The 18,219-nt window shown below is 46.3% G+C and overlaps 1 protein-coding gene across 3 annotated transcripts in view; it reads right to left on the bottom strand.

Annotated features, from left to right (window-relative positions):
• Positions 1-1,066: 1,066 nt before the first annotated feature.
• Positions 1,067-18,219, bottom strand: part of LOC106568935 (calsyntenin-2) — a 318,303-nt gene continuing 301,150 nt past the window's right edge. For 2 of the 3 annotated variants that reach the window (XM_014139780.2, XM_014139782.2), the window contains 6 exons: positions 6,254-6,465; positions 5,913-6,086; positions 5,571-5,716; positions 5,171-5,291; positions 4,262-4,449; positions 1,067-3,943 (listed from right to left, as the gene is read on the bottom strand). In XM_014139780.2, coding sequence (XP_013995255.1) covers positions 3,740-3,943; positions 4,262-4,449; positions 5,171-5,291; positions 5,571-5,716; positions 5,913-6,086; positions 6,254-6,465 — 1,045 coding nt within the window. In that variant the 3' untranslated portion in view covers positions 1,067-3,739. Of the gene's footprint in view, positions 3,952-4,261; positions 4,450-5,170; positions 5,292-5,570; positions 5,717-5,912; positions 6,087-6,253; positions 6,466-18,219 lie in introns of all 3 variants that reach the window. The other variant, XM_014139781.2, reaches the window with a different exon arrangement.

Below are 18,219 nucleotides of genomic sequence, written 5' to 3' on the forward strand. Positions count from 1 at the left end.
ACGCTCTTAACCGCTAGGCTACCTGCCGCCCATCACAATGCGCCTTTTGATTGTCTACACCTGTCGAACAAATGTGGGAACAATCAAAATGTGGACAAGAGCAGGACAACGGAAGCATGTTAGAACCAGGTATAAACGGGGCTAGTGACGTAAAAAAAAAAAAAACACTGTCATGAGCCTCATTTATACCTGATGCTAACATGCGCCCTTTGTACGGATCTTATCCACATTCTGATTGTGCCCGCATTGTAACCATTGCATCTAGACATGATAGTAAAAAGCACCTTTATACGTACACTGTGTTCACATTGTAAACAGATTTTCTGATGCCTCCTTGTATGCAGATTATTTAACAGATATTCTTTTAAAATCATATTTATTTTAAGACAATTATTGATGCCACAAGTCAATTGTGCTACCTGTCAATGATTTTAGAGACTGGTATAATTATGATTTAAATGGTTTGACCATCCAGATCTGTTTACATTTGATTGATATCCAGATACCATGGGTCTCTGACTACCTCCGCGGGTGGTCAGGAAGATCTGATCACAATGCGTCTTTCAATCGTCCACACCTGTCTAAAAATGTGGGCACAATCAGAATGTGGACCGGATCACGACAAAAGACTCATGTTAGAATGTGGTATTAACGGGGCTATGGCGGCATCATATTGGTGATGGAGAAAGTTGACCTTTCCAAGGAAATTTGATGGACTCATGCAGGAAGAAGTAGACCTAATATCCACTCTCAAAGCATTCTATAATTGTTGTTCAAAGATGAATGAATCCTATCCTCATAAAATGTGTTTTGCCAGCGCTGCCAATTATTTTAGGTGGGCATCAAGTGCAGTTATGGACCCACATACTAAACAATTGTTATCTTGCTTTTAGGCCTATTGTACTTGTTTTTATTTGTATTCAAAGTCACTCACTCTAAATTTACTCACACCTAATGTAAAATGTAGCCTATCAAATTCCCTATACAGTTCTAGGGCTATGAGGCAGTCAGACAGGACAACACACATTCTTGTCCTCACACACATAAAGAGAAGAGACACTTGCCGTAGATTCTAAAACAAGTCTTTATTGGTCAATGTACAGAAAGTGCTGCCATTACCACCAAAGAGAAAGCAACCCCAAACATTTACAAAACAAAACAAAAATAATCATATATAAAATAACTGTCTTGAACTGTTTTTAAAGGGTTTATATGCAAAACAGTTTATTTGTACTCCTCTATGACACGCATGGTGAGAATTTCAATTGCCTACTTCTCACGTTCTCGCTAGCCGCCTTCTCAAAACCCATTGGAGGAGAAGGTCAGAGGGGCAGGACCTCTGGCTTTCTCATCCAATGGGTTTTAAGGAGGCGAGGACAGAGGATGTGAGGAGTGTGCAATTGAGATTCTCCCATGGTATAAAGATGGGGTGAAACAAGGCAATGGTAGACGCGTCTCACAATGATAACATTACAACCACAGGCGTTAAGGCCGAGAGGGGGAAGAGTTCTAACCACTGCTACAGACATAAACATGTAACGGATGCAGTGTTTAGAGTGGCATTCTGGGAAATACAAGGGGTCAGAAACAAGGAGTTGGCTAGATTCAGCTACAGCAGACATGTTATAGGCGACCAGAGAAGGAGCGAGAGGATCAATCGTTTCAGTTTTTTTACAGTGGGACTTCTGACAGAGGTGGCCTGTCATAGAAAAACATAAGGGGTGTATCTCAATACTCAGTCTCTTTGACTCCTTTCCTTAATCTGTCTGGACATGAAATGGGCAGGTGGAAGCAGAATTCTGGTAGGCAATGGCACCCACCAGTTTACTTTCACCTTACCTGTGTTTTTAATGGCAGGTGAAGGAAAGAAAACAAGGAGAGGAAGCCACTTTAGCCCATTGAGATGTGCCCAAAGATAATGGGCGTGTTTGAGTGGTAAGGCTAAAGCAACTGACTGTAGATGAAAGTCGAGGAATGAAGTCGTGGGAGGAGAAACTGCGACAGCCGAAAGTTGGACACTAATGTGGTTTTCAAACAGCAAAGCTCAGATTTAACATGGCAGTGTTGCCTTGTTTATAAAAGTTTGTCAAAATAAACATCTCCAACCCCCATATCACTCAAACTGAAATCATATGTGTGTACATTGTAGGCTACAATCAATTACTGAGAGCCTAAAATATCGCATTCATTTGTATATATCATGTTTGAGTCACTTTCTCGTGGGTTAAACAAAAACACCCTAATGATTGGTTGACAAGAGCCTCCCACAATGCAGGCGATTGCTGCAGGATGAAGTTGATGAAGAGCAACTGCAGAAACTTCATTACCTTTTGATCACATGATTTTTGTAAAGTTAATGCAGGCGACATGTAGGCGCAAGTCAGACAATTTTTATTCTCATAATGCAACACACGTTGAAAGGCGGTGACCAACGCACCGACTTGACAAAAGTGATCCGCTCGAACGCGCCCAATGTGACAAGTTGTCTCTGCCCAGGCTGAAAATGCTAACCTGTCAAGACAATAATCGGAATTTTGACTGATGTTCCCCTCTGGTGGTGACTAAAGGGAGTTTACCCCAACATTTGTTTGTCAGACGCTTACATGTGCATATTGCGTGATTTAAACAACATATGGCATGGACTTGAGATAATTCTTCATGTATGAAAGTTTGATTATTGGGTGAACTATCCCTTTAAGTGCCTACTCTCATACCCTCATCTCAGCCTCAGAAGTAGGTTGACACAAGCAGGGACACAAGTCAACAGCAAACACAGAGATAGAAATGACCATGAGCGTTAAAGTCACCCTCAAGCACTAATCTAGGGTCAGTTGTCCATTTTCCCTCCAAATGTTTAAAGTTAGGATTGAGGGAAGGTCATTTGAGTCTAAATATGTGGTCAGGGGCAACTTGACTACTCAAAATGCCCCTGATGCAAGCAAATTTGGACATACAGTTTGAGGAAAGGTAGGTGGGAGACAAGGTGAATTATAGTTCAGCTATGCTACCTGCTATATACACGTTACGAGGGATTTATAAAAACATACAGGAACTTTTCTCTCTTTTTCATATGTTCAAGAAAAAGAACCAGGCAGACAGAAAAAAAGGAGAATCTATCAAAATGTTCAAAATTTGTTTTGTAAATACATCCTCTCTTATACCTCTGTTAATGACAATTTGTTAGTCTGTCTTTCAGAAGACGTAAAATAAACATTTCCAAGATTTAAAATGAATAAAATATAATCTCATAATCTAATGCAAAAAAAAATACTTTAAAGTACAGTATTAAAATTGCAAAAAAATTCAACAATTTGTATTAATGCTAAAGAGCGGACATACAATGAACAAATTTCCAAGAGCTTAACAAAAAGCAATTGAGATAGATAACGGGGGAAAATGTGGTGTCCAATCTTTTGTGTCCAAACCCGGAAATAATTCAGCACAGATGAACAAGCCATTGGATATAAGGTGGAAATGTGCTTGTGCAAATTTTCAATTGGCCCTATTGTGTTGTCAATGGCAGTCTTAAATAGGATCGTGCAGTTACACCAAAATGGGAGAAATCTGCTCCACTGGCAAGAGAAGTGGACAATTGCTTATGGCTAGTCAACCTTTTTGGTTGTAATGCCTTAGTTTGACCAGAAGAGGGCAACATTTCATTAAAAAATGTGCCCTTTTCACAAATGATTGTGACTGCAGATTCTGTATAATATGTAGGTGTGTGTACATGCGTGACAGATCAATACGTTATCGAGGAGCTATCCCATTCCAGCTTGCTCTTCTGCTTTCCCTCCTTCTTCACTTCCCTCTCATCCTCCTCCTCTTCCTCCTCAGTTTCATCACTGTCGCCTGACTCTGCACTCATGTCACCTGCCTGCTCATCGTCCTCTTCTTCTTCATCCTCATCATCTTCCTCTTCGTCTCTTACCACCTCTTCCACCGCCTGAGGCCCTCCGATGTGCAGGACAGGATAAAGTGAAACACTGAATTACTACTATGTAGAAGACACTTCAAAGCTATTGATCAGAAAACATCCCTGTAGCTGATGTCTGGCCTTGCTACAAAATCCAAAACCTAAATCTAATACCAAAACAGAGTCAATGTAATACATGTAATAAAACCCCAACCACAAATCAACTCCTAGCCATTCAACTAGACCTATTCAACTAGACCTAGACCTATTCAATTATTTCAAGTGCCATTGAGTTGATATAGTTAGCGGTGCCTTCTTTGGGACATTCTTTGAATAATGTTCTCTCACCTCCATAGGGTTGACTGTGATGGTGAGGGTGGAGTCGTCCCAGTCCATCTTTGGGTCCTTGGCCCCGTCCTCCTCCCTCTTGGACCCGTCCAGGTGGGTACTGTGGAGCCTGTAGATGCCCAGCACCACTATGACCACCAGGGCGGCGATACAGATCACAATCACCACCGTGGCAGCTGGAGGGGTGCCTGTGGGGGAGAAGTGTTTAAAGGGTAAATTCACCTGAATTACAAGAAATGTGCTGTGTTCTCCCTACCTTTGGGAGATCACTCAGTTCTGCGTGTGTGTGTGTGTGTGTCTGTGACACAGAGAGAGGGAGAGAGACAGCGTGCGTCTATCTGTGTGTGTATGATCTGAAGGCGTAGCCCGGGGTTCCCCAACTAGGGGGCCGCAGGCCAAATTAGGCCCACGGGTGATTTTATTCGCCCCCACCCAACTTTTCAGAGCAAGAAAAGTTATTTTAATTTTAGAAATCTGGGCTTCTTGCGGTCAATTTGCAGCCTACAAATTATTTATAGTTATGTTCCGGCCCCCTGACCATCCACTGTAGAAAGGATCCATTTTTACATTTTAGTCATTTTGCAGACGCTCTTATCCAGAGCGACTTATAGTAGTGAATGCATACATTTCATACCATGCATTTATATGTGTATTTTTGTATTTTTTGTACTGGCCCCCCGTGGGAATCGAACCCACAACCCTGGCGTTGCACACACCATGCTGGCGTTGCAAACACCATGCTCTACCAACTGAGCCACAGGGAAGGCTTAGCCTAATCTGGATCCCTCTCCAGTTCAACAAAACACACTCTCAAGCCTCTGATAGTAGCAGGGACATGTGCTCACCGTGTGTGTGGGTGCGTGTGTACATTTGTGTGTCTGTGTGGGTGAACACTTCTGGTTGCCTTACCTGAGATGTGGGAATTGAGAGTGTGCACCATCAGTGGATGATGCACAGGCCGCATGTACTGGGATTGGACAGCCATGTGATTGACATGCTCTACGGGTGCTGAGTTGTGGAGGACACTAATCTGAGGGTGGGACAAAGTACATATCAGTCAGTATGGAGATGGCAATGATGTAGAGAAAGATAGATCGATGAGATAAAGGGTAAATGGGTCTGGTTGATGAGTGACGGTGCAGAAATAGGAAGAGAGACTGAGTGGTGAAGGGTGAGAGAAACGGAGAGAGGGGTGTAGAAAGAGGCAGGAAGACAGAGGAGTGGCAGTGGTGGAGATGGGAGAATAGAGAGTGTGAGTGGAAAAGGGGTGAAATAGAAAAGGAAAGATGGGTAAAGCTTCTTCCCTGACCTCCAGATTGAACTCGTTGCTGGTGTAGCGGCCGTTGAGCTCGGAGCAGGTGAGCCTGAACCTCCTGTTAGTCAGGGTCGCCGGGCGCCAGTTCCTATAGCGCACCTGCCTGAGGGCCTCCTCATAGTGGGCCATGGAGTCCACACCTGGGGAAAATGCATTATTACCAAAGGTGTCCCTGGTGTTCACAGCCATATATAGATGGTGTCCCTCAAGGCTCAACGCTGGGCCCAGCTCTAATGACTTCAAGAGCTTCTCGCACCAGGTGACACACAATAAGGAATTTATGTTTAGGTATGAAAAGTGTGATATGAATAATGCTTCATAAATTGAAGTGCATACCATATATGGAGATGCCTGAGGTGGAGTTTGTGGCATCCAGGTGTTTCCCTATTAGGGAGCTGTGGTGAATCTCCAGACTCTCATGCTCTGGATTGAGCTCCTCTCCGATCACCAGGACATCACAGTAATCCAGGTTGTGCATAACCTCCAGAACACCAGGCCTGTGGACTGTACCTACACACACACACACACACACACACACACACACACACACACACACACACACACACACACACACACACACACACACACAAAATCCAACACAGACATGAATGCTCACACACGCACTTTTTCAACGCTGTGCTACATCAACACGTATCCATGGTAACCACCCCACCCACCTGCGCTGAACGGCACACCGTCGCTCTTGGTTACAGTGCTGGTGATGCGCAGCTCCTTGAAGGGTGCCACGCCCGTGGCTCCACGCAGGTCGGAGGAAGGCTTGACGAGTCGATCTGAACCAGCGATGGTGATCCGTGGCTCGCTGGGTGGCAGGACTATTACTACTGCCTTAATGTCTGGGATGGAGATGCATATGTCCTCCCCGAAACACCTGAGCACCCAAAAACAACAGGAGAGAGGGAGGGTGAAGAAGAAGGGATAAGGAGAAGAACATGGAGATAGACATTAGCGTATGCAGATAATGCAGAAAGAGCACTTTCTTTTCTTCAGGTCATAATTGTTCTGGCCAGGGCAGTTTTTGTAGATAATTGGCCTACAGATAAGGAGTAACAGGGTAAGAAAGACTAGGGGAACATCACTGCCATCTGATACTAATCATATTGGAATCGAAAATGGCATAAATTGCATTGTGTGTCACTATTCATTTGTGCCTTCACCCAAGAGTTTAGTGACTACATACTCTTTCTGGTCCTAGCAATGAATGACTGGGCACTTGTCATTCTCATTTCAGAGATGAGAGACACATAATGTAGGGACAGATTGTGACAGAGGCAACTGTGAAAGTGGACTTCCAATGTTTGTCCAATTGTGATTGCGAGTTGTCTCTGTTTGCATAGAACACTGCAGCTTTTCCGATTTTTGGGGGGAGTGATGCTGTTTTCAGACAGATGGCCTCAAGTTGCCCATTTCCAATAACACACACGCACACAGACGTAGGCACGCTTGGACATGCACCCACCCACGGAGACACTCTCTCTCTGTTTATCCTATAATTGGCCTAATATAATGTAAACACACACTAATTATCACATTTTCTCATCAACACAATTTAACACGTTCTAAGCCCACGGTTGACATGAAGCGTAACCCCAAACAAAGAAACATTTAAGGAGTTATTACTTTTTTAATTCAGTGAATGTAGTAAAACAACTTTCAATCTAATAGTTCTATTCAGACCCTTTGCTATGAGACTAAAAATTGAGCTCAGGTGCATCCTGTTTCCATTGATCATCCTTGAGATGTTTATACAACTTGATTGGAGTCCACCTGTGGTAAATTCAATTGATTGGACATGATTTGGAAAGGCACACACCTGTCTATATAAAGTCCCACAGTTGACAGTGATGTCAGAGCTAAAAACCAAGTCATGAGGTCGAAAGAATTATCTGTAGAGCTCTGAGACAGGATTGGGTCGAGGCACAGATCTGGGGAAGGGTACCAGAAAATGAGTGCAGCATTGAAGGTCCCCAATAACACAGTGGCATCCAACATTCTTAAATGGGAGATGTTTGGAACCACCAAGACTCTTCCTAGAGCTGGCCACCCGGCCAAACTGAGCAATCAGGGGAGAGGAGCCTTGGTCAAGGAGGTGACCAAGAACCCGATGGTCACTCTGACAGAGCTCCAGAGTTCCTCTGTGGAGATGGGAGAACCAGACTCTCAGACCATGAGAAACAAGTTTCTCTGGTGTGACGAAACCAAGATTTTACTCTTTGGCCTGGATGCCAAGCGTCAGGTCTGGAGGAAATCTGGCAGCATCCATAGAGTGAAGCATGGTGGTGGCAGCATCATGCTGTGGGGATGTTTTTCAGCAGCAGGGACTGGGAGACCCACAAGTATCGAGGGAAAGATGAACGGAGCAAAGTACAGAGAGATCCTTGATGAAAACCTGCTCAGGACCTCAGACGGGGATGAAGGTTCACCTTCCAACAGGACAACGACCTTAAACACACTGCCAAGACAATGCAGGAGTAGCTTCAGGACATGTCTCTGAATGTCCTTGAGCGGCCCAGCCAGAGCCTGGACTTGAACCCATTCGAACAACACTGGAGAGACGAGAAAATAGCTGTGCAGCGATGCTCCCCTTCCAACCTGACAGAGCTTGAGAGGATCTGCAGAGAAGAATGGCAGAAACTCCCCAAATACAATTGTGCCAAGCTCGTAGCGTCATACCCAAGAAGACTCGAGTCTATAATTGCTGCCAAAGGTGCTTCTATCATAGTCGTGTGTGTAGGTGGCAGGGAAGTCAGGCGCAGGAGAAACCAACTTGGTTAAACAGGAGTAGTTTTATTAACAAAAAACGAACTCAAAAACCAACGTACAAAAATAACATGGTTAAAAATAACCCGTCGCACACCGATACAACATACACGACGAGTACATAACATACAAACAATCACTGACAAGGACATGAGGGGAAACAGAGGGTTAAATACCCAACATGCAATGAATGGGATTGTAACCAGGTGTGTAGGAAGACAAGACAAAACCAATGGAAAATGAAAAACTGATCAATGATGGCAGGAAGACCGGTGCCCCTCAGGACTTTAACCTGGTGGGGATAGGGGGCAGTATTTGCACGGCCGGATAAAAAAACGTACCCGATTTAATCTGGTTACTACTCCTGCCCAATAACTAGAATATGCATATACTTGTTTGATTTGGATAGAAAACACCCTAAAGTTTCTAAAACTGTTTGAATGCTGTCTGTGAGTATAGCAGAACTCATATGGCAGTCAAAACCCTGAGACAAATCCTGACAGGAAACTGAAATCTGATGTGTGGATATCACTTCAAACATTTGCCATTGAAACACACAGGGGCTTGTGAATCATTTAGCACTTCCTATGGCTTCCACTAGATGTACCCAGTCTTTACAAAGTGGTTTGAGTCTCCTACTATCAAAATTGACTGAAAGAGAGGATGTTTATCTTGGTCACAGGGGATGGGCCATTACCATTGTGACGTCGGCGCCCATTGGTACTCTCCCTTTTCGAAACGTTTTGAAAGACAATGCAACCGTCCCAATGGAATATTATTGAAGCCCTGGTTGAAAAAGCCCCTAAAGATTTATGTTATACAACGTTTGACATGTTTGAACGAACTTAAATATATATTTTTTGCTCATTCCTGACGACAAGTCAGACGCACACGGTACATTTTCACTAGCCTTCGGAGCGCGCTAACACTATTGGGACATAAATTATTAACTTTTTTGAACAAAACTACATTTGTTATGGACCTGGGATTCCTAGAAGTGCCTTCTGATAAAGATAATCAAAGGTAAGGGATTATTTACAATAGTATTTTTGATGGTTGATCGTTCCAAGATGGCTCCAACATTTATAGCCTAGACTTTTTTCTGGGCATACCACGTCGTTTATTGCAAAGTGTGATTTCCCAGTAAAGTTATTTTTAAATCTGGCAAAGAGATGGCATTCAAGACATGTTAATCTATAAGTCTTTGAATGACAATATTACATTTTAACAATGTTTTCGAATAGTAATTTTGTAAATTGTAGCGCTGATTCATCGGAAGCATTTGAGGGAAAAGATTTTCTGAACGTCATGCGCCGATGTAAAATGCTGTTTTTATATATAAATATGAACTTTATCGAACAAAAAATGCATGTGTTGTGTAACATGATGTCCTAGGAGTGTCATCTGATGAAGGTTGTCAAAGGTTAGTGCTGCATTTATCTGTGTTTTGGGTATTTGTGATGCATGCTAGTTGCTTTGAAAATGGCTGTGTGTTTATTTCTGGCTGGGTACTCTGCTGACATAATCTAATGTTTTGCTTTTGCTGTAAAGCCTTTTTGAAATCGGACAACGTGGTTCGATTCAGGAGAGGTGTATCTATAAAACGGTGTAAAATAGTCATATGTTTGAGAAATTGAAGTTATAGCATTTATGAGGTTTTGCATTTAGCGCGACGCGATTCCACTGGCTGTTGATTAGGGTGGGACGCAAGCGTCCCACTGGCCCAGACAGGTTAAATGGCCCCATAAACCGCGGACCCAGCTTCCGGCAGGGCAGGCGGCAGGGCAGGTTTCTGGTCGAGAGCCAGACCCTGTCCTCACTGCAGTGACGGTCTGCGCCAACTTTCTGGTGCCGTACGGCGCACTGAAGGCAGACGTGAGCGGCGTCCCAGGTTTCCTCCGCTCGCCGGAACCAGTCGTCCACCGCAGGAGACTCGCTCTGACTCTGATGCCAAGGGGCCAGAACCAGCTGATACCCCAACACACACTGAAAGGGAGAGAGGTTAGTGCAGGAGTGGCGGAGCGAGTTCTGAGCCATCTCTGCCCAGGGCACGAACGCCGCCCACTCCCACGGCCGGTCCTGGCAATAAGACCTCAGAAACCTACCCACATCCTGGTTAACTCTCTCCACCTGCCCGTTACTCTCAGGGTGAAAACCTGAGGTAAGGCTGACGGAGACCCCCAGACGTTCCATGAACGCCTTCCAGACCCTTGATGTGAACTGGGGACCCCGATCAGACACTATATCCTCAGGCACCCCGTAGTGCCGAAAAACGTGTGTAAACAGAGCCTCCGCAGTTTGTTGGGCCGTAGGGAGACTGGGCAAAGAGAGGAGACGACAGGACTTAGAAAAACGATCCACAACGACCAGGATCATGGTGTTACCTTGTGAAGGTGGAAGATCGGTTATGAAATCCACTGACAAGTGCGACCCCGGCCGTTGTGGAACGGGTAAGGGTTGTAACTTACCTCTGGGTAGGTGTCTAGGAGCCTTGCACTGGGCGCACACTGAGCAGGAGGAAACATAAACCCTCACGTCCTTAGCTAAAGTGGGCCACCAGTACCTCCAACTAAGACAGCGCATCGTCCGATCAATCCCAGGATGATCAAAGGAGGGTGACGTGTGAGCCCAGTAGATCAATCGGTCGCAGACAGCAGACGGAAGGTACAGACGATCAACTGGACACTGAGGGGGAACGGGCTCTTACGTGATGCCCGTTCAATGTCCACGTCCAGCTCCCACACTACCGGTGCCACCAAACAAGAGGCTGGGATTATGGGAGTGGGATCCATGGACCGCTCCTTTGTGTCATACAGCCGGGACAATGTGTCTGCCTTAACGTTCTGGGAACCTGGTCTGTAAGAGAGGGTAAACACAAAACGGGTGAAAAACATGGCCCACCTTGCCTGGCGAGGATTCAGTCTCCTCGCCTCCTGGATGTACTCCAGATTGCGGTGGTCAGTCAAGATGAGAAAAGGGTGTTTAGCCCCCCCAAGCCAATGCCTCCACGCCTTCAAAGCCTTGACAACAGCCAACAGCTCCCAGTCTCCCACATCATAGTTTCACTCCGCCGGGCTGAGCTTCTTAGAGAAGAAGGCACAGGGGCGGAGCTTAGGTGGCGTACCCGAGCGCTGAGAGAGCACAGCTCCTATCCCAGCCTCAGACGCGTCCACCTCCACTATGAATTGCAAAGACGGATCCGGATGAGCCAACACAGGAACCGAGGTAAACAGAGCCTTCAGTTTCCTAAAAGCCCTGTCTGCCCCAGCCGACCACTGCAAACGCACCTGACCCCCCTTCAACAGTGAGGTAATGGGAGCAGCTACCTGACCAAAACCCCGGATAAACCTCCGGTAGTAATTGGCAAACCCTAAAAATCGCTGCACCTCCTTCACCGTGGTTGGAGTCGGCCAATTACGCACGGCTGCAATGCGGTCACTATCCATCTCCACTCCAGACGTGGATAGGCGATACCCTAAGAAGGAGACGGACTGTTGAAAAAACAGGCATTTCTCAGCCTTGACATACAGGTCATGCTCCAACAGGCGACCAAGCACTCTGCGCACCAGGGACACATGCTCGGCGCATGTAGCGGAATATATCAGAATGTCATCGATATATACCACTACACCCTGCCTGTGCAGGTCCCTAAAATCTCGTCTACAAAAGATTGGAAGACTGTTGGAGCATTCTTCAACCCGTACGGCATGACGAGGTACTCATAATGCCCTGAGGTGGTACTAAATGCTGTCTTCCACTCGTCTCTCTCCCGGATACGCACCAGGTTGTAAGCGCTCCTGAGATCCAATTTGGTGAAGAAGCGCCCCGTGCATTAACTCAATCGCCGTGGTGATCAGAGGTAGCGGGTAACTGTACCCTACCGTGATTTTATTAAGACCTCAATAATCAATGCACGGGCGCAGACCTCCATCCTTATTCTTCACAAAAAAGAAACTTGAGGAGACGGGTGAAATGGAGGACCAGGCCTCCGGCAGCCTCTGGAACTGCCGGTCTGCGGCCAACAAGGCAGAGTTCATCTCAGCCTATGCTACCCTCCAGTCCCGCGACTTCTTGGCGCTGACGGAGACATGGATTACCACAGAAAACACTGCTACTCCTACTGCTCTCTCCTCGTCTGACCACGTGTTCTCACATACCCCGAGAGCATCTGGTCAGCGGGGTGGTGGCACTGGAATCCTCATCTCTCCCAAGTGGACATTCTCTCTTTCTCCCCTGACCCATCTGTCTATCTCCTCATTTGAATTCCATGCTGTCACAGTCACTAGCCCATTCAAGCTTAACATCCTTATCATTTATCGCCCTCCAGGTTCCCTTGGAGAGTTCATCAATGAGCTAGACGCCTTGATAAGTTCCTTTCCTGAGGATGGCTCACCCCTCACAGTTCTGGGTGACTTTAACCTCCCTACGTCTACCTTTGACTAATTTCTCTCTGCCTCCTTCTTTCCACTCCTCTCCTCTTTTGACCTCACCCTCTCTCCGTCCCGCCCTACTCACAAGGCAGGCAATACGCTTGACCTCATCTTTACTAGATGCTCATCTTTACTAGATTCACTGCAACTCCCCTCCAAGTCTCGCTCTCCTCCAACACTACTCACTCTGCCCTTACTCAGATGGTATTGCGTCGTCGCAACCTTCGCTCTCTCTCCTGCTACTCTCTCCTCTTCCATCCTATCATCTCTTCCCTCTGCTCAATCCTTCTCCAACCAATCTCCTGACTCTGCTTCCTCAACCCTCCTCTCCTCCCTTCCTGCATCCTTTGACTCTCTATGTCCCCTATCCTCCCGGCCGGCTCGGTCCTCCCCTCCTGCTCCGTGGCTTGACGACTCATTGCGAGCTCACAGAACAGGGCTCCGGGCAGCCGAGCGGAAATGGAGGAAAACTAGCCTCCCTGCGGACCTGGCATCTTTTCACTCCCTCCTCTCTACATTTTCTTCCTCTGTTTCTGCTGCTAAAGCCACTTTCTACCACTCTAAATTCCAAGCATCTGCCTCTAACCCTAGGAAGCTCTTTGCCACCTTCTCCTCCCTCCTGAATCCTCCTCCCCCCCTCCTCCCTCTCTGCAGATGACTTTGTCAACCATTTTGAAAAGAAGGTTGACGACATTCGATCCTCGTTTGTTAAGTCAAACGACACCGCTGGTCCTGCTCACGTTGCCCTACCCTATGCTTTGACCTCTTTCTCCCCTCTCTCTCCAGATGAAATCTTGCAACTTGTGACAGCCGGCCACCCAACAACCTGCCCGCTTGACCCTATCCCCTCCTCTCTTCTCCAGACCATTTCCGTAGACCTTCTCCCCTACCTCACCTCGCTCATCAAATCATCCTTGACCGCTGGCTACGTCCCTTCCGTCTTCAAGAGAGCGAGAGTTGCACCCCTTCTCAAAAAACCTACACTCGATCCCTCTGATGTCAACAACTACAGACCAGTATCCCTTCTTTCTTTTCTCTCCAAAACTCTTGAGCGTGCCGTCCTTGGCCAGCTCTCTTGCTATCTCTCTCAGAATGACCTTCTTGATCCAAATCAGTCAGGTTTCAAGACTGGTCATTCAACTGAGACTGCTCTTCTCTGTGTCACGGAGGCTGTCCGCACTGCTAAAGCTAACTCTCTCTCCTCTGCTCTCACCCTTCTAGACCTATCTGCTGCCTTTGATACTGTGAACCATCAGATCCTCCTCTCCACCCTCTCCGAGTTGGGCATCTCCGGCGCGGCTCACTCTTGGATTGCGTCCTACCTGACAGGTTGCTCCTACCAGGTGGTGTGGCGAGAATCAGTCTCCGCACCACGTGCTCTCAACACTGATGTCCCCCAGGGCTCAGTTCTAGGCCCTCTCCTATTGTCGCTATACACCAAGTCACTTGGCTCTGTCATATCCTCACATGGTCTCTCCTATCATTGCTACGCAGACGACACACAATTAATCTTCTCCTTTCCCACTTCTGATAACCAGGTGGCGAATCGCATCTCTGCATGTCTGGCAGACATATCAGTGTAGATGACAGATCACCACCTCAAGCTGAACCTCGGCAAGACGGAGCTGCTCTTCCTCTCAGGGAAGGACTGCCCGTTCCATGATCTTGCCATCACGGTTGACAACTCCATTGTGTCCTCCTCCCAGAGTGCTAAGAGCCTTGGCGTGACCCTGGACAACACCCTGTCATTCTCCGCTAACATCAAGGAGGTGACTCGATCCTGTAGGTTCATGGTCTACAACATTCGCAGAGTACAACCCTGCCTTACACAGGAAGCGGCGCAGGTCCAAATCCAGGCACTTGTCATCTCCCGTCTAGATTACTGCAACTCGCTGCTGGCGGGGCTCCCTGCCTGTGCCATTAAACCCCTACAACTCATCCAAAACACCGCAGCCCATCTGGTGTTCAACCTTCCCAAGTTCTCTAACGTCACCCTGCTCCTCCGCACACTCCACTGGCTTCCAGTTGAAGCTCGCATCTGCTACAAGACCATGGTGTTTGCCTACGGAGTTGTGAGGGGAACTGCACCTCCGTACCTTCAGGCTCTGATCAAATCAAATCAAATTTATTTTTATATAGCCCTTCGTACATCAGCTGATATTCTCAAAGTGCTGTACAGAAACCCAGCCTAAAACCCCAAACAGCAAGCAAAGCATGTGAAAGAAGCACGGTGGCTAGGAAAAACTCCCTAGGAAAAACTCCCTAGAAAGGCCAAAAACCTAGGAAGAAACCTAGAGAGGAACCAGGCTATGAGGGGTGGCCAGTCCTCTTCTGGCTGTGCAGGGTGGATATTATAACAGAACATGGTCAAAATGTTAAAATGTTAAAATGTTCATAAATGACCAGCATGGTCAAATAATAATAATCATAGTAGTTGTCGAGGGTGCAACAAGCACGTCCGGTGAACAGGTCAGGGTTCCATAGCCGCAGGCAGAACAGTTGAAACTGGAGCAGCAGCACGGCCAGGTGGACTGGGGACAGCAAGGAGTCATCATACCAGGTAGTCCTGAGGCATGGTCCTAGGGCTCAGGTCCTCCGAGAGAAAGACAGAAAGAGAGAAAGAGAGAATTAGAGAGAGCATATTTAAATACACACAGGACACCGGATAAGACAAGAGAAATACTCCAGATGTAACAGACTGACCCTAGCCCCCGACACATAAACTACTGCAGCATAAATACTGGAGGCTGAGACAGGAGGGATCAGAAGACACTGTGGCCCCATCCGATGATACCCCCGGACAGGGCCAAACAGGCAGGATATAACCCCACCCACTTTGCCAAAGCACAGCCCCCACACCACTAGAGGGATGTCTCCAACCACCAACTTACCGTCCTAAGACAAGGCCGAGTATAGCCCACAACGATCTCCGCCATGGCACAACCCAAGGGGGGGGCGCCAACCCAGACAGGAAGACCACGTCAGTGACTCAACCCACTCAAGTGACGCACCCCTCCCATGGACGGCATGGAAGAACACCAGTAGGCCAGTGACTCAGCCTCTGTAAAAGGGTTAGAGGCAGAGAATCCCAGTGGAAAGAGGGGAACCGGCAAGGCAGAGACAGCAAGGGCGGTTCGTTGCTCCAGCCTTTCCGTTCACCTTCACACTCCTGGGCCAGACTATACTTAATCATAGGACCTACTGAAGAGATAAGTCTTCAGTAAAGACTTAAAGGTTGAGACTGAGTCTGCGTCTCTCACATTGGTAGGCAGACCATTCCATAAAAATGGAGCTCTATAGGAGAAAGCCCTACCTCCAGCCGTTTGCTTAGAAATTCTAGGGACAATTAGGAGGCCTGCATCTTGTGACCGTAGCGTACGTGTAGGTATGTACGGCAGGACCAAATCGGAAAGATAGGTAGGAGCAAGCCCATGTAATGCTTTGTAGGTTAGCAGTAAAACCTTGAAATCAGCCCTTGCCTTAACAGGAAGCCAGTGTAGGGAGGCTAACACTGGAGTAATATGATCAAATTTTTGGTTCTAGTCAGGATTCTAGCAGCCGTATTTAGCACTAACTGAAGTTTATTTAGTGCTTTATCCGGGTAGCCGGAAAGTAGAGCATTGCAGTAGTCCAGCCTAGAAGTAACAAAAGCATGGATTAATTTTTCTGCGTCATTTTTGGACAGAAAATTTCTGATTTTTGCAATGTTACGTAGATGGAAAAAAGCTGTCCTTGAAACAGTCTTGATATGTTCTTCAAAAGAGAGATCAGGGTCCAGAGTAACGCCGAGGTCCTTCACAGTTTTATTTGAGACGACTGTACAACCATCCAGATTAATTGTCAGATTCAACAGAAGATCTCTTTGTTTCTTGGGACCTAGAACAAGCATCTCTGTTTTGTCCGAGTTTAAAAGTAGAAAGTTTGCAGCCATCCACTTCTTTATGTCTGAAACACAGGCTTCTAGCGAGGGCAATTTTGGGGCTTCACCATGTTTCATTGAAATGTACAGCTGTGTGTCGTCTGCATAGCAGTGAAATTTAACATTATGTTTTCGAATGACATCCCCAAGAGGTAAAATATATAGTGAAAACAATAGTGGTCCTAAAACGGAACCTTGAGGAACACCGAAATTTACAATTGATTTGTCAGAGGACAAACCATTCACAGAGACAAACTGATATCTTTCCGACAGATAAGATCTAAACCAGGCCAGAACTTGTCCATGTAGACCAATTTGGGTTTCCAATCTCTCCAAAAGAATGTGGTGATCGATGGTATCAAAAGCGGCACTAAGATCTAGGAGCACGAGGACAGATGCAGAGCCTCGGTCTGACGTCATTAAAAGGTCATTTACCACCTTCACAAGTGCAGTCTCAGTGCTATGATGGGGTCTAAAACCAGACTGAAGCGTTTCGTATACATTGTTTGTCTTCAGGAAGGCAGTCAGTTGCTGTGCAACAGCTTTTTCTAAAATTTTGGAGAGGAATGGAAGATTCGATATAGGCCGATAGTTTTTTATAATTTCTGGATCAAGATTCGGCTTTTTCAAGAGAGGCTTTATTACTGCCACTTTTAGTGAGCTTGGTACACATCCGGTGGATAGAGAGCCGTTTATTATGTTCAACATAGGAGGGCCAAGCACAGGAAGCAGCTCTTTCAGTAGTTTAGTTGGAATAGGGTCCAGTATGCAGCTTGAGGGTTTGGAGGCCATGATTATTTTCATCATTGCGTCAAGAGATATAGTACTAAAACACTTTAGTATCTCCCTTGATCCTAGGTCCTGGCAGAGTTGTGCAGACTCAGGACAATGGAGCTTTGGAGGAATACCCAGATTTAAAGAGGAGTCTGTAATTTGCTTTCTAATGATCATGATCTTTTCCTCAAAGAAGTTCATAAATTTATTACTGCTGAAGTGAAAGCCATCCTCCATTTGCGAAGGCTGCTTTTTAGTTAGCTTTGCGACAGTATCAAAAAGAAATTTCGGATTGTTCTTATTTTCCTCAATTAAGTTGGAAAAATAGGATGATCGAGCAGCAGTAAGGGCTCTTCGATACTGCACGGTACTGTCTTTCCAAGCTAGTCGGAAGACTTCCAGTTTGGTGTGGCGCCATTTCCGTTCCAATTTTCTGGAAGCTTGCTTCAGAGCTCGTGTATTTTCTGTATACCAGGGAGCTAGTTTCTTATGACAGATGTTTTTAGTTTTTAGGGGTGCAACTGCATCTAGGGTATTGCGCAAGGTTAAATTGAGTTCCTCGGTTAGGTGGTTAACTGATTTTTGTCCTCTGACGTCCTTGGGTAGGCAGAGGCAGTCTGGAAGGGCATCAAGGAATCTTTGGGTTGTCTGAGAATTTATAGCACGACTTTTAATGCTCCTTGGTTGGGGTCTGAGCAGATTATTTGTTGCAATTGCAAACGTAATAAAATGGTGGTCCGAT

Source organism: Salmo salar, chromosome ssa14, assembly GCF_905237065.1.
Source record: "Salmo salar chromosome ssa14, Ssal_v3.1, whole genome shotgun sequence".
NCBI lineage: Eukaryota > Metazoa > Chordata > Actinopteri > Salmoniformes > Salmonidae > Salmo > Salmo salar.